The sequence below is a fragment of the Carcharhinus amblyrhynchos genome, chromosome 12 (assembly GCF_965287045.1).
Source record: "Carcharhinus amblyrhynchos chromosome 12, sCarAmb.v2.hapA, whole genome shotgun sequence".
In the NCBI taxonomy this organism is placed as follows: Eukaryota; Metazoa; Chordata; class Chondrichthyes; order Carcharhiniformes; family Carcharhinidae; genus Carcharhinus; species Carcharhinus amblyrhynchos.
The window spans coordinates 73,090,650-73,105,654 of NC_137335.1; the positions used below are offsets into that span (position 1 = coordinate 73,090,650).

Genomic DNA, 15,005 nt, shown 5'->3' on the forward strand with positions numbered 1-15,005 from the left:
ATGCACAAAATTCCTGGCTCCTTTTAACCACAAAATTCATTCAAAGAATTGGCCCTCAAATATTTGTTTCTGATTTTTCTTAAATACAATCAGTTAAAAGTTTTGAAGTTTAAAGTTTAATTATTAGTCACAAGTAAGGCTTACATTAACACTGCAATGAAGTTGCTGTGAAATTCCCCTAGTCACCACACTTTGGCACCTGTTCAGGTCAATGCACCTAATCAGCACATCTTTCAGACTGAGAGGAAACTGGAGCACCTGGAGGAAACTCATGCAGACATGGTGAGAATGTGCAAACACCGCACAGACAGCGACCCAAGCTGGGAATCAAACCAGGGTCTCTGGCGCTGTGAGGCAGCAGTGCTAACCACTGTGCTGCCGTGTCACCCCCTAAGCCCCTAATCAAGATCCAAACGTATCAGTGTTGCCCTGGGTGCATGATGACATAACAGTATCATCCTTCTAATCCTTTAAAACCAGAAGCTAAACAGATCATAAATGTAAAATACTGCAAATGCTGGAAATCTGAAATAAAAACAGATAAGTGTTCAATGCTGAGGTCTGTTCAAGTGTTCTGGTGTGCCACAGCCAAAAACTGTATTGACCTCCTCAGAAGACAAACACGGGACACAGTGGACAAAGTACCCTTCATCATCCAGCACTTCTCCGGAGCAGAGAGGCTACGACATTTTCTCCTGAATCTTCAACACGTCATTGATGAAGACGAACATCTCGCCAAGGCCATCCCCACACTCCCACTTCTTGCCTTCAAGCAACCGCACAACCTCAAACAGACCATTGTCCGCAGCAAACTACCCAGCCTTCAGGAGAACAGTGACCATGGCACCATACAACCCTGCCACAGCAACCTCCTGCAAGACGTGCTGGGTCAGCGACACGGATGCCATCATCTCACATGAGAATGCCATCCACCAGGTACACGGTATATACTCTTGCAACTCGGCCAACGTTGTCAACCTGATATGCTGCAGGGAAGGATGTCCCATGACATGGTACACTGGGGAGACCATGCAGACGCTACAACAACAGATGAATGAACACCACTTGACAATCACCAGGCAAGACTGTTCTCTTCCTGTTGGGGAACACTTCAGCAGTCATGGGCATTCGGCCTCTGATCTTCGGGTAAGCGTTCTCCAAGGCGGCCTTCACGACACACGACAGCGCAGAGTGGCTGAGCAGAGACTGATAGCCAAGTTCCGCACTCGTGAGGAAAGCCTTAACCAGGATCTTGGGTTCATGTCACACTATCTGTAACCCCCACAATTTGCCTGGACTTGCAAAATCTCACTGATTTTTCCTGTCTGGAAACAATACACATCTTTTTAATCTGTGCTTAATGCTCTCTCCACTCACATTGTCTGTATCTTTCAGACTTGATTAGCTGTATCCAATCATTATTCATGTAGATTGAGTTTGTGTCTTTGTCTGCCCTGTTTGTGATCAGAACTCCCACCCACCTGACAAAGGAACAGCCAGTTCCAAAAGTTAGTGGTGTTTGCTACAAATAAACTTGTTGGACTTTAACCTGGTGTTGTGAGACGACTTACTGTATTTACCCCAGTCCAATGCCGGCATCTCCACATCATGATCCGTTGTACCCAGTTAGTAAGGTAATGGTAAGATATGAAACATTGAAGCTGATAATGTAGGTATAGCATGTCCTAGCTGAAAAGGGGGTTGACCCATGCACTGAATATATGGAAAAACCTTTTTTGAGGCTAAAAATGGGTCATCCTTTGCATCGTGAAGACTTGCACACCATGATCTCTGGTAATTCTGTTTCCACATATTTTGTCCTGATTTATCAAATTATGAAGTACTTCTGAAGTGTTATCTCTGTTATAATGTAGGAAACATGGCAGCCAATTTTACGTCAGAAAGCTCCCCCAAACAGCAAGTTGAAAATGTCGAGTATATCCACATGATAGATAAAAGTTTCATCTATAAGGGCAAATAATGGGAGTTATTGGATCAGCTGCCAGTTTTCCACCCCACCTGAGTTAAAGGACAGAAAATGCAGCAGAGGATAATGGCCACTTTTCCAGCAGCACTTGTTTCACATTGCTGCCAGTGTTGAAATTTCATCTAAACTTTGCTTTGAATCAAGGGACTCTTGTGATTTTTGTAGAGTGATGTGAGGATCATATATCTAAAGGACTAGCCATCCTTCCAAAGCAATAGAAGGTTCTATCTGTGGTGTATTTTTCCATACTTAATGGAATGAAAATCTGTTCTATTACTTGCCTTGTTTGGCAAAGTTTCCAAATGGGCATCTTTAGATCAGAACCTGTGAATTTGTAGAAGTTGTAAACTCATGCAGGTTAGCAGACAAGATGCAGAGAATGATGCCTTGATAATGTTTTGTCTAACATTCCCCTTGTTCCCTTAGCTTTCTGATGTTAGAACATGTTTTGGAAATGCCCTTTTGAATTGCTTCTTGACCTACATTGCTATCCTGTGATTTGGTCGCAATAAAATTTAAATCCTTGTTTATGATCCTGCCCTTTGGACTGCACTTATTGCAATAGAAGAAGAGCAAACTATTTTTAGGTTTAACCTGTGGCATTGCTCACAAGCAAAGCATACTAAAATATTTAACCAAAATATATATTTTATATAGGTGTTCTTTGGTCATTTTGTTTTGTTTGTTTTCCATTTTTGCCTTCATGTTTGTGTGATTACAACTGTTTCAAAGTGGACAAGAAGAGGTTGGTCAGGCAGGTCCATCCAATGGGCTTCAGGGAGTTGTATTGTGGATGATTGCATTGTGAAATCAGTGTAGCAGTTTAGGTGATTTTTCAAGCATTCTGGATGGAAGAGATATAACTTCCAAACCCACAGCCTCTATCACCAACTGGACAAGGGCAGTACATGCATAGGTACCACTTACAAGTTCACCTCTGAAACATTCACCAACCTGACTTGGGACTATGTTGATGTTCATTCACCTGTTGCTGGGTTTAAAAACCTCACATTCCCCAGCTAGTGGCACTGCAGCTGTACTTGCACTGCACAGACTGCAACAGTTCAAGATGATTCTCCACCACATTTGAGTGTAATTAGGGATGTGTAATACATGCTGGGCTTCCAGTGATGATTGTGCCATCTGTAGAAAATGGGAGCAAGTGGCAGATTTAAGTGCTCCTCAGGTTAGGAATAGCACAGCAAATGCAGGCCAAACTGCTACCATGCCCATGAACTCTGTTGCACAAGCGTAGTAATCCGTTTGCTGCTGCTGCTACCCTGCAACCTCCCTCCTGAGATTACTAGTTAGTGTCAGTTTGTGTTGTAAATGCCATGCACATCAAGAACTGGTTTGTGTCTACCCAAACTTGTTTAATATGAAGCTTTTATAACCTTACAGCAGAAGATCAGTTTTAATACCGTCAGTACTGTTTGCATTTGAACCTAGCTTCCAGGCCTGTGTCAAACTCGTTTTCAGCGTTTTAAAAGGCCAGCTGAGACAATGGGCAGGGTAATGGCACCTGTGTGCTCGTGTCAAATTGTGTAAGTTTGGTATATTTTGGTGGAATGTGATTTGGTTTTGTGCCAATAAATAAGAAGAACGACTTGAAATACAGAGGGGAGGAAGTTGACTGGTTCTAATTATATAATAGAAAGATGTAAGTAGATAAATGACTTGCCGTTTGGACGAGTGAGAGCGTGTAATACATGAGAGGAAGCAAAAATTGGACTAAAACATGCTATGTTTTTCCTGCAGTAATCAAATTGTACAACTTCCAATAATTGTTTGTTCTCTGTGGGTGAGGGGGAGGAATAATGCAGTGGAGCATTAAATGGGTAAAAATTACCATCCGCCTTTGAGATTACAAGCAGCTGTTACTGCAACATACATGGCACGTCAGCTAAGGTGATTGTTTTCATTCTCTCTGGTGTTTGGACTGTATTGAAATGGTGCCTTCAAGATCAGGAATGTGAATATCTTTGAGAGTAAAAAAGGGTGTGGCTGTATATAAACAACAGTGTGGTGGTTGTGTGTTCCTGATTAGCTGCCCTTGTGAAACTAATTCTTAGATGTGTGGCCCAAGTTTCAGTTTCACATTTAGTCACCGTTTCGTACTCATGGGATTTTCAGTACTAGGATATGTGTGTAGAAGGAAAATATACAGAAACATGCAACTGCTGATACCTTACAAAACAGAGAGATTTTAAGTGGAATTGTGCCCATAATGATCTGGGGAGTTGTAGAAATCAGTGATGGGCTTGATTTTTGCAAGCTAAATAATGTTCTATTCCTGTAAGAGTGATTAAAAGTGAAATCTGTGTTTCCCAAGAAATCGTATTTTAAGTAAAATAATGCCCTGAATATTTACAAATCTCTGGCAAAGTACAGAGATAAAAAAGAGTGAGCCATTCAGCTGGTTTTGCCATTCATTCAGATCATGGCTGATTTTTTTACTTCAGAGAATGGGTATTCTGTGACTTGTGCCTCACCTGTAGACGCCAAAGCCTTTCACCAGTGACAAGGTATAAATCAGGGTGGAATGCTCCCTCTTTGTTGGATCAGTGCAGCTCCAACAACACTCGATGTTCAACACTATCCAGATAAAGCAGCCTTATATACCACCTTAACCATTCTCTCCCTCCACTAGCGGTGCAGTGTGGTTATAATATATACCAGCTGTAAGATGCATTACAGCAACCTGCCAAGGTTTTGGCAGCACCTTCCAAACTAGTGACCTCTGCCATCAAGAAGGACGAGAGCAGCAGGTGCATAGGAAAACCATTTCTCTCAACTTGTATACCATCCTGACTTGGAAATATGACACCAATTTTTCATTATTGTTGAGTTCAAATCATGGAACACCCTACCTAATAGCACGATTGGGAGAATCTTTATACATTGGCAGTTCAGGACAACAGCTCATCTTGGGCAACTATTGAAAGGAAATGCACGCTGGCCCTGCTGGCTTATGACACCCACATGCTGTGAACGAAGAAGAAGATCAGTTTGCCCACTGTTGCTTCATAATCCCTTGACTCCCCTGCCAACATTTCATCTATTGATAAAAAAGCAAAGTACTGCAGATGAAAAAAAAATTGAAATAAAGACAAAATGCCCGCAATGTTCTGTGGGGTGGGAAGCAGTGTTAACATTTCAGGTCTATGAACTTTTGTCAGAAGAATCTTGGATAAAAGATCATCGACTTGAAAAAATGAACTCTGAGACATCTGTTGATGTTGGATTGAAAAATTTCAATTTGCTCAATATCCACAGCCTGCTGAGGCAGAGAACTGCTGATTTCAAGCAAGTTCAAATAAAGCTGCTCTATTTACCCCTACACTACCCATTCTAACTCTTCATTTTCATTGTTAAAATTGATATAAAGAAATGATTGTATCCCTTGTATAATTTCAGGGATCTTGAGTTAGATCACCTATCATCCTTCTAAACTCTTATGGAATACAAATAATTTTAAGTCCCTCTGTCCTCTTGAGATGCCATCTCCCCTAGTGAGTTATCACTTTACTAGTATTTTGGTATATCTTCATGGCAGCCTCTTCCAAGGCTAGTATATGTTCCCTGAGCTTCAGGGACCTAGAAATCCATGCAGTTTGCCAGATGAGGTCTGACGTCTCAACCAGTGAATGCTATACTTCTACAGTCCATCATCCTCATAATCTACTTTCTTTTCTAGCTACCCAACCCAGACAAGCTGCATGTTTTTAGTCTTTCTGGCTTCCCATTATGGGGTGAATATGGAAGTATGATCCGCTATGGTAAACCTCTGTCTTGTCACTGTTCTTGGCTGTCCATTAAAGTGAAGTGAAGAACTCTGTGGAAGTATACATTAATGCAGAATTGAGTTAATGGACTTTTTGGGAAAGTAGTTAAAATCCAAATTAGTCCGAACAGTGAAAACAGATTGCATGTGCACCTTTGTACAGAGTGGCCCAAAGATTGAGTCTGCTTTGTGCTCAGCTATTAACCGTCTAACCATGTGATGGATTCTGTATCAGTATGTGCATATTTTTGTGTTTGGCGTGTTTGATTTGTTTTTCATTTGAGGTTAGGAGTTTTAACTTTCATTATGTTTATAGGGAGCCTTGACACTTCAATATTTTTGCTTTCATTTTGTTCCTGTTCTCGTGAGTGGATTTGTAGTGTGCATTAATTAGTAAAATATTTCTGAACTGTTGTTTTGCTTTGGAAAGAAACGAATACGGATCTGATCAAGTTCTATGGGCAAGAAGAAAAAATATTTGGATTTGTTCTTCAAATTTAGCAGTGGTTTTTAGGTGATCTTTGCAATGCTTTTCAAAAACCAGAGTGAAAGAAACTAGACTGAAGGTGCGATGTGTCCAAAGAAAACCGCTGAGTGGACAATCCTCTTCAGCCTCTTCCCAAAGTTTGCACCATCATGGATGCCAGCCAGCATCCAGACAGTTTGCTTTGCTCCATATGAGATTATTAAGTGGCTAGTCGAATGGGACATGGACAAGACTATTGGACTCTTTACAACATCGCTTTTGTGGTGCAGAACACCTAGCAACTCCCTTAGCAAACTTTTCCATCAGTGCTGAAATTGGTATCTGCACAACAATGAAAAATTGACTGCTCTGTTTAGGAAAAGCAGGACAAATCAAACTTGGTCAATTTCTCTTTCCTCAGCCAGCTTTCAGTAAGGTGAGGGAGCCATTGGTACATGTCAGTACTCTGGTCTCAATGGAAACATTTGCTTCCAATCTTGTCACTGTGGCATGAACAAAAGCTGAAAGTCAGCTGAGGGATGTGGGCAAACTACTTGACATCAGGGAAACATTTTGCTGGAGAAGACATGTGTCAACCTCAGCAGTTGGTGCGATTTTGAAGGATTAACCATTAACAGGTGTCATACCTAAAGCGATTTAAATGTTCATTGAAGACCAGTCATTGCAGCTTGCAGAATCTTGACAATCAAGTCTAGCTGTTTCACCAGTGACAGTCCTCCCTAATCGGGACAGAAGTTAGACTGATTTAATTTTTGTGCCTGTTACACCTCCTGTGATAATGAACAGCCTAAATGGGACTTGGACAATACCCGTAATTTTTCAAGCTATATGCATTTATGCACATAAAGGATCACCTATCTTCTTCTGAGGCAGACAGTTATCAATTCCCAGCAAAATCCTGGGGACTACCACTGACTAGAAGCTGAGCTAGATCAGGCATATTGACACTGGGTGGAAAAGCAGGATAGAGAATGGGAAATATTTAAACAGTGATTCACACCTTGACCTCTCAGAGCCAATTGTGCATCCGTAATGCTGGTCAGGACTATGTTGGGAGATGCATCATTTGACTGGACATCTCCTGCTACACCACTGTGACCTACCCTGCGAGACCCAATATCCACCTCTTCACTATTGGCAGTGGCTGGGGTATGCCCTATTTACATGATACGGTAAATTGAATCTCAGCCCTGTAAACTCTTACCATCAAGAAGAACCAATGCAATAAGAAAACAGGAGCATCAACTTCAACTCCTCCTCCACTGCCATCTTGCTATTCTGGAATTCTGAACCTGCAGCAGTTGTGGGGATATCATCAGCTATAAATGTGATCTTTCCGAAATCGCTGTCATCTCTCCCTCTACCTAAACCGCAAACCTTTTCAGACAGCGAAAAGTCCAACATTTGTCTTCCAGAGTAAATCATTCCTCTCATACTCATACTTGTAGCAGATTTGTGGCAATAACGGGATCCTCTTATTGGTGATTCTTGTCAATCTCAGCATTTCTTTAGTATCCTGACTGAAAATGCTTCCAGTTTTTCTTCATACAAGGTGGTTGTTATGCTCAGCTAACTTTTATTTTTGTCAGAACTACATAGATCAGCTGTCCAGAATCAGTTGTTATCTTTAGTTGCAAAACTGATCTTATGTGAATAATGCTGTTGTTCAAACTCCAGTGTCATCAGATGAGACTGTGTAGTCTTAGATTTGTGCCAACAGGATGGATGTTTAATGTCTGAACTTTGAGAAAATTTGCTCAATGGAGGATGGCCGTGGGTTGGTTAAGTAGATTGAATGGCCTTTTCCTGTGTTTTCACCTATTAGAATGATCTGAGCATTTGTCTGCAACAACTACTCAGCAGCAATTATGGATTGAAATTTCACTGTTCCATTTATTGTGAAAATGACACTTCATATTTATTGATTCAATTTTGTTATCTTTTTCAGCCAAGCCAGGAGGCCAGGTGAGATGTCAGTACTTTCCAGCAGTGGATAAAGTTGTCTTTGTGGATGACTATGCAGTTGGATGTAGAAAAGACTTGAATGGCATCTTGTTGCTTGATACAGCACTGCAGACCCCTGTTTCAAAGCAGGATGATATGGTTCAACTTGAATTACCAGTTACAGAGGTAAGAACATTTCTTGTGTCTGGATGGGATCTAATTTTCTGAAGTCATGTTAAGGATGTTTTTTCCCCCTCCTATTTTTCCTTTCCTGAAATTCAATGATTAGTTGTGCTTTGTAAAGATTCTACCTAAGCAAAGACTGTGTTTGGTGCATGCAAAGGAGGATAAATTACCTCTAATTCTGAGACTGGTGATTATTATTTGCATATGAGTTAGTTAATCAGCATACTTAGGCAGTGTATCTTCTCACTTTAGCCCTGACCTTGCTGCTGCAAATTAACACTGACCGGATGCAAAGGTCAACCAATTCCACAGAATGGACGGTAGGCCTTCTCTCAGCAGCATTGGATTTTCTTTCCCTTTGGTAGGACAAATCAACCTGCAGTGACATCCTATCTAGCCATAACTTGAACTTGATCATAGAACCGCTACAGTCCAGAAGGAGGCCATTTGGCCCATCAAACCTGCACAGACAACAATCCCACCCTATCTCCCTGGTGGTTAAACAGTTAATGGTATATTTGAAATCTTGGAAAAATTATTAAGACTACCGTGTAACATCTAAAAACCGTAAATGACCAGGTGGTGTAGTGGGCATTGGAATGCTCTGTATATCAGTGTAGGGACCTGGCTGTATTGTGTTGATTGCTTTTTAGAAACTATAAATGATTGAATTAGGAATGGCCCGTTTACCTCTTTGTGGGTATTGAAAAGGCTATGTTGGTGAGATGGAAATAGTTAAATTAAGACACACTTTCAGCCATATAGGGGATTGTGAAAGTTAAGTAACCCAAAGTTTTAATTTCTACAAACTTAATCAGTGTACTACATTTAAAAAAGTGATTGCAAAAAGATGTTGTGTATTTTCATTCTCTCCTGCCCAGAACTGTGGGAGCATTTCTCAAAATTCCCCATCAACACATTTTACCATTATGAGCTGAAAGGAACCTTTCATTTTAACTTTTCCTTTAGTGATTTGTAGGCAGCTTTCTCAATTGATGAGGAATCGCAAATATAAAGTATTCTCATTCAAATACCAGGAGAAAAATCTACCAGCCTTTTTTTTAAACAAAACACATTACAGTTCTTCCTGCTGTGAAATTTCTTTTCTTTCGTTGTGAATTTAGAAATGAAAGAAAAATTACTCAATTTTCCAAGTGGCATTTCTGGGACTGTTACCATATTAACTGTAGACATGCAGTAGAATTTTTATTCTCAAAATTACCTCACTTATATAACCATAAACCTTTCTTAAAAACTTTGTGCAAGTATTAAGATCATTAGCCAATTTTACATAGAAGGCTAACTGCAAAAGTGAATGACTTTATCTCAATGTCATTGCCATTAATTTTTCAGTATTCCATCAATTCCTATGACAGATTCTTAATAAAATTGGCAATTGACCTATTACAATGCAAGCTTCTCTTTTCTGTCACTTTCCACTTCACCGTGGGTGAAGCCATGAGTGTTAATGGCTTGTTTTAGAATATCTAGAAAGATCTGGATACTTAGGAGTGACTGCAAGCCAGTCGTTCTGTAAGGATTCTTGTGATGTCCTGAAGCACTAACTCCAAAGGGACAAAGCTATGCAATCTCAATCATGTTCTTGTGTTCAGTGTGTAATTTTTTCCTGCCAGTATGTCTCATGCTAGTCACTTGATGCATGATGCTCTCTAGTGGGTTTAGCATTGTGGCATAGTCTTGTTAAATTTGAATGTGAATGATTAAACCATGGTTGATTATTCAGTTACAGAATTTCTTATTTATCATGCACAACAATATTAAAACCAAAAGAGAAAATGCTGGAACTTTGAGCTTTCTCAAAGCTCAAAGGGTCCTCTGGACTTGAAACGTCAGCTCTTTTCTCTCCTTACAGATGCTGCCAGACCTGCTGAGATTTTCCAGCATTTTCTCTTTTGGTTTTAGATTCCAGCATCTGCAGTAATTTGTGTTTGTACAATAATACTGATCTTTGATATTTTAATCTTTACATTCACATTTCAAGAATTGTTTTTAAAATGTTAAACTACAAATAATGCATTGCCATCTTTCTTATTAAAGTCTGAATTATCACACGATCCAAATTAAAATCTGAATTACTTGACAATCCAAAAACCTAATACCCCCTCCATTGTAACAAATATTATCAGCTGAGGATATCAGTGGACTTTCATCCCTCCATGTTATTGGGCTATTACAAAATACCAATTATTGCACCAGTTCCTTTTATAACCTCTGTCAAATGCTCTTTTTTCCCTTCATATCATTAACTCTTTTTCAAGTTTCAATGTAGCGCTGAGGGAATGCTGTAATGTTAGGGGTGTCATCTTGACGGACATAAAGCATCCACTGCTGAAGAAGAACAGAGGCATTCTCTTAGTCGTCTGGCCAACATTTATCCTCCAACTAATGTCACCAAGGTCTCTTTGTGGGATCTGGTTGTGCACAAATTTAACTGCTACATTTCCCTATGTTAAAACAGTGACTATTATTTAAAAACACATCACTGACTATGAAACACTGAGCTCTCCTGAGATCAAGGAAGCTGTTATTTCTATTTCTGCCATCTCAACTGTTCAGGAATGTATTTTGCTAACCAACTCTATTCACCAAGTGCTAACAACAGTGAATTTCCTTACAATGTGAGGAGTCATGCAGCATTTTTAATGGTATGGTGGTGAGGGTGAGGTTATGCACATGGAAGTGATCTGAATAATTTGAAAATATTAAAATCATGCTTGGCAAGGAATGGGTGAAACCTGCAAATGCTTTCAGCTGAATGAATAATGGGTTGTGAACAAATTTAATGTTCTTACAGGTTCAATTAAATTTAATATACTGTAGTTTACAGCATAAAAGATTGCCCACAAATATTGTACCCATCTGAGAGCAAATTGTTGTATTTGTCTAACTTTGAAGCAATACTATATATTTTGCTGGAAGGTTGTTTTGACAAGCAAAACAATTTTGTCTTGCGCAGCAGTAAATTGATCCATCTTGACTTTTAGTTGGGTAGTTCCACTGATCCAGATTTTACTGAGGCAGTTTTTAAGTTTTAATGTTTTGCTTTAGGAAGAATTTTCAGGCTGATAATACTTCCAGCTGGTTAGAATTAAATTATATACCTATAAAGCCAGAAGACTTTATCTTGCTTGTTGATGGTTTGAACTATAATTACTAGAATGAAGGCATAAAACTGTTCAAGGGACATGTTTGGGGTAATAGTGTGGATGAGGAAAGGAAATGGTAAGTGAATGTGTTTTTTTTTACAAATCTTTTAGTTTCATTTTGTTTTTCTTCATTAGCTGTATGTTGTTTTCCATTAAGAGAGTTGGATCACAGGTTGTGAACTCTTACAGCATCACTGACAATCAATATAACAGATTTAGTTGTCCACTACCAGATCTGGTTGGACCACGTAAAGCAGTATTGTGATTGCACTTGTCTGCTAAAACTCAGATTTTCTCCCCCTCCTCATTTTATTAGTTTTAATCGTCTTTCCTGGGATTTTTGTTTCCCAAGGTTTGTTAAAAATCTGCCTATTCCTTACCATGTCTGTTCCCTTTGTATGACTCTCATCTCCACTCCCTTAAGTCTAAGAGTGCAACCTTGAAAGGATGTGACAGACAACAGATTTGTCTATTCAAAGCCAGATCTAACTAGATCATGCAAAACAGTATGACGGCTGCTCTACTTTGCCAAAACTCGCTATTCCAGCATCATCCTGAAATGCAAAGATAAAACCTGGCTTCTTTTGTTTTCTACTTAAAGCCTATTACCATATCCCCTTCACTTTGCCTCCAAAACACAGTGCTAGGAATTTGGCAGCTTCTTTCTTTGTCTCTAATATTGAAACCATCAGAGCAGTTATTCTTTTTGTGTCCCTTCCTTTCACTAGCCCACTTGACCAAACTTCCTCTAAGAAACACCCCCTCCTAACTGTAAACTCTTACCTTTCTCTAATTTCTGTCCAATCTTCTCCTCCTCCTCTGAGTTCTTCTATCTACCCTTTGGACTCTATTCCCATTTAACTGTGATGTCCATGTTAGCCAATATTGTTCAGGGTTCTCTCTCTCTTCAGATGTTGTGCACTTCTAAATCTACCATCATCACCTCTCTTCAAAAGAAAAATAGCACTTCACTCCACTATCCTTCCTAACTACTGTCCTATCCCCAACCTCCTTTTCATCTCAAGTCCCTGAATATGTTGCCACTCCACATCTGTACCTGTCATTTCTGAACTTTGTTCCAATCCCTCCAGTCATGTTTCCCACAGCACAGTACCAGGACAGATCTTGTCAGTAATATCCACAGGTATCTCTTGCAATGGCTTATCTTTTCACATGGTTACTTCTGGTGTCCCTTGCCCCTCTCCTATTTCTCATCTCCATACTGACGCCCCCCTCCCTGTGTGGGTTTCCTCCTGGTGCTTCACTTCCTCTGACAGTCTGAAAGCTGGGCAGGCTGAGTCCACTGGTCATGCTAAATTCTTCTTCAATGTACCGGAATAGGTGCTGGAATGTGACAACTATGGGATTTTCACAGTAAATTCATTGCAGTGCTAATATAAGCCTGCTTGTGACACTTTTAATCGAGATTTTTAATGTTTATTTATTAAGCCTTAAACAAAATACTGTACATGCTGGAGAAATGCTGGAAAAACTGACAGCATCTGTGGAGAGAGAAACAAAGTTAACATTTTAAATTCCAAATAACTCTTCACCCCCTCATCTCCTCTAGCTCCATAAACCTCAGATATCTGTATGCATTTAATTTTGGCCTTTAGAGCATTCCCTGATTTTGATTGCCCTGGTATAGGTGACTGTGCCTTCAATTGCTAAGCCTCTAAGCTCTGGAATTTACTCTCCTCACCTCTCCAGTTCTCTGTTTTGCTTTCCCCCTTTTTAGGAGCACATTAAAACCTACCTTTGATCAAGGTTTTTGGTCTGACTTAATATTCTTGTATGACTTGGTGCCATTTTATTTATATTGTTTGTGTGGGGTGCTTTAGAATGTTTTATTATGTTAAAGGTGCTATATAAATATACAAACTAAAACAGGGAATGAGTTAATTCTCTAGCAAGAAATTACATGGAGTTTTTTCTTAAATAAAGGAATGTTCTGTTTGAAGTTGACATTGTAATGAACAATTTGCAGACTGCTGCCTTTAGGATTATTGTTGCATGGCATGTCATTGGTATATCTGTACTGTGTATGGGTATTTTTTAATGGTTGTTTAGTTTAATAAGAAATTCAATATTTTTCCTGTGATCTACATAAGTATTTTTTAGCAAAACTAAAGCTGATTCTAGTTGAAGCTTGTGCTCGCTTGTTTATGTGTGCACTGTGTCTTTTTCATTGACAGGCCCAGCAATTGCTGTCTGCCTGTATGGAGAAGGTGGAGGTATCATATATAGAAGGGTACGATCAATTTATCTCTCAGTTGAAAGACGGGCTGCAAAATACTTCACATGAAACAGCAGCAAATCACAAAGTTGCAAAGGTTAGTCAAAACAGGAGTAAATTTCTCCAAAGGATGATATTGTGGCCAAATACTTCGATCTGTAGATGGAGAAATCTCTTGAGCAGTTCCTTCAGCCAGTTGTGAGGACTTGCTGACATGCTGTGAGGACAGTCTAGTCACTAAAGCTGAAGGTCCTTTGGTGCAGGAAATATGTCCCGAGCAATGTTGTAAAGACAAAATGTTTTAAAAAAACCACTGCCCTATAACAACAATAATACTATCCTATTGCAGCTCCAGCACCAAGACTGGGGGGCACCAGCAATGCTATTCAGGCACTGTAACCATTACTATTCCTAATTTCCTTGAAATGTGTGCGATCTAGCAAGACTGCATTTATTGTTGATCCATATTTGACATGATGACGTTGTAATGCTGGGATGTTTAAACTGCTGCATTCCTTCCACCCACAGTGATTCAGTCAAACCCAAAATTGGCACTGCCTAACTAATTTTCCTTTGTGAAAGTAGCTAGCCTATGACCATTCATCCCCTCTCCACCCAATCCCTATCTCTTGAAAAGCAACCTGGGCAAGATCAGCGACTGTAAAGAATAGACTCTGTATGTAGATTTCAGTGAATCTGCGTTTTCGTGGGAGACTCTGCCATATGTTATTAATCTTTTTATTTCCCCAGGTTTGCAGTAATACGTCTCTCTTTTTTTGCAGTGGGCAACAGTCACTTTTCATCTTCCTCATCATATCCTGAAGTCAGTTGCTAATGCCATTGTAAATGAGTTGAAAAAGACCAATCATAATATTTCTGCCCTGTCTGTAGCCTCATCTGTAATGGATAGGCTATCCTACCTCTTGCCAAGTGCTCGACCTGAACTTGGTGTGGGCCCTGGCCGCTCAGTGGACAGGTATGTGAGAGTACAATGTTATATTTGCCAGTTAGCCAACTATGGAACAGTTGGAGTTCATGCTTTGCTCTGAAATAACTCATTTCTGTGGTGACTGTTTTAATTTAAAGGAGGGTTAGGGTTGAGACATGATCAGCTAATGTACTTTTAATGAAGCGTTGTTAGTAGTGTTGTCATTTTGTTGCATTGTCCTTTGGTAGATTGATTATTGAAGTCATTGCTTTATTGTTGCACTCCT

General features: G+C 39.7%; 1 protein-coding gene across 6 annotated transcripts in view; it reads left to right on the forward strand.

Moving 5' to 3' along the window:
• birc6 (baculoviral IAP repeat containing 6) overlaps positions 1–15,005 on the forward strand; it is a 232,795-nt gene that overhangs the window by 15,946 nt on the left and 201,844 nt on the right. For all 6 annotated transcript variants that reach the window (XM_080200712.1, XM_080200715.1, XM_080200714.1 and 3 more), the window contains exons 2-4: positions 8,207–8,388; positions 13,751–13,888; positions 14,574–14,767. In XM_080200712.1, the coding sequence (XP_080056838.1) occupies positions 8,207–8,388; positions 13,751–13,888; positions 14,574–14,767 (514 nt within the window). The remainder of the gene's footprint in view (positions 1–8,206; positions 8,389–13,750; positions 13,889–14,573; positions 14,768–15,005) is intronic.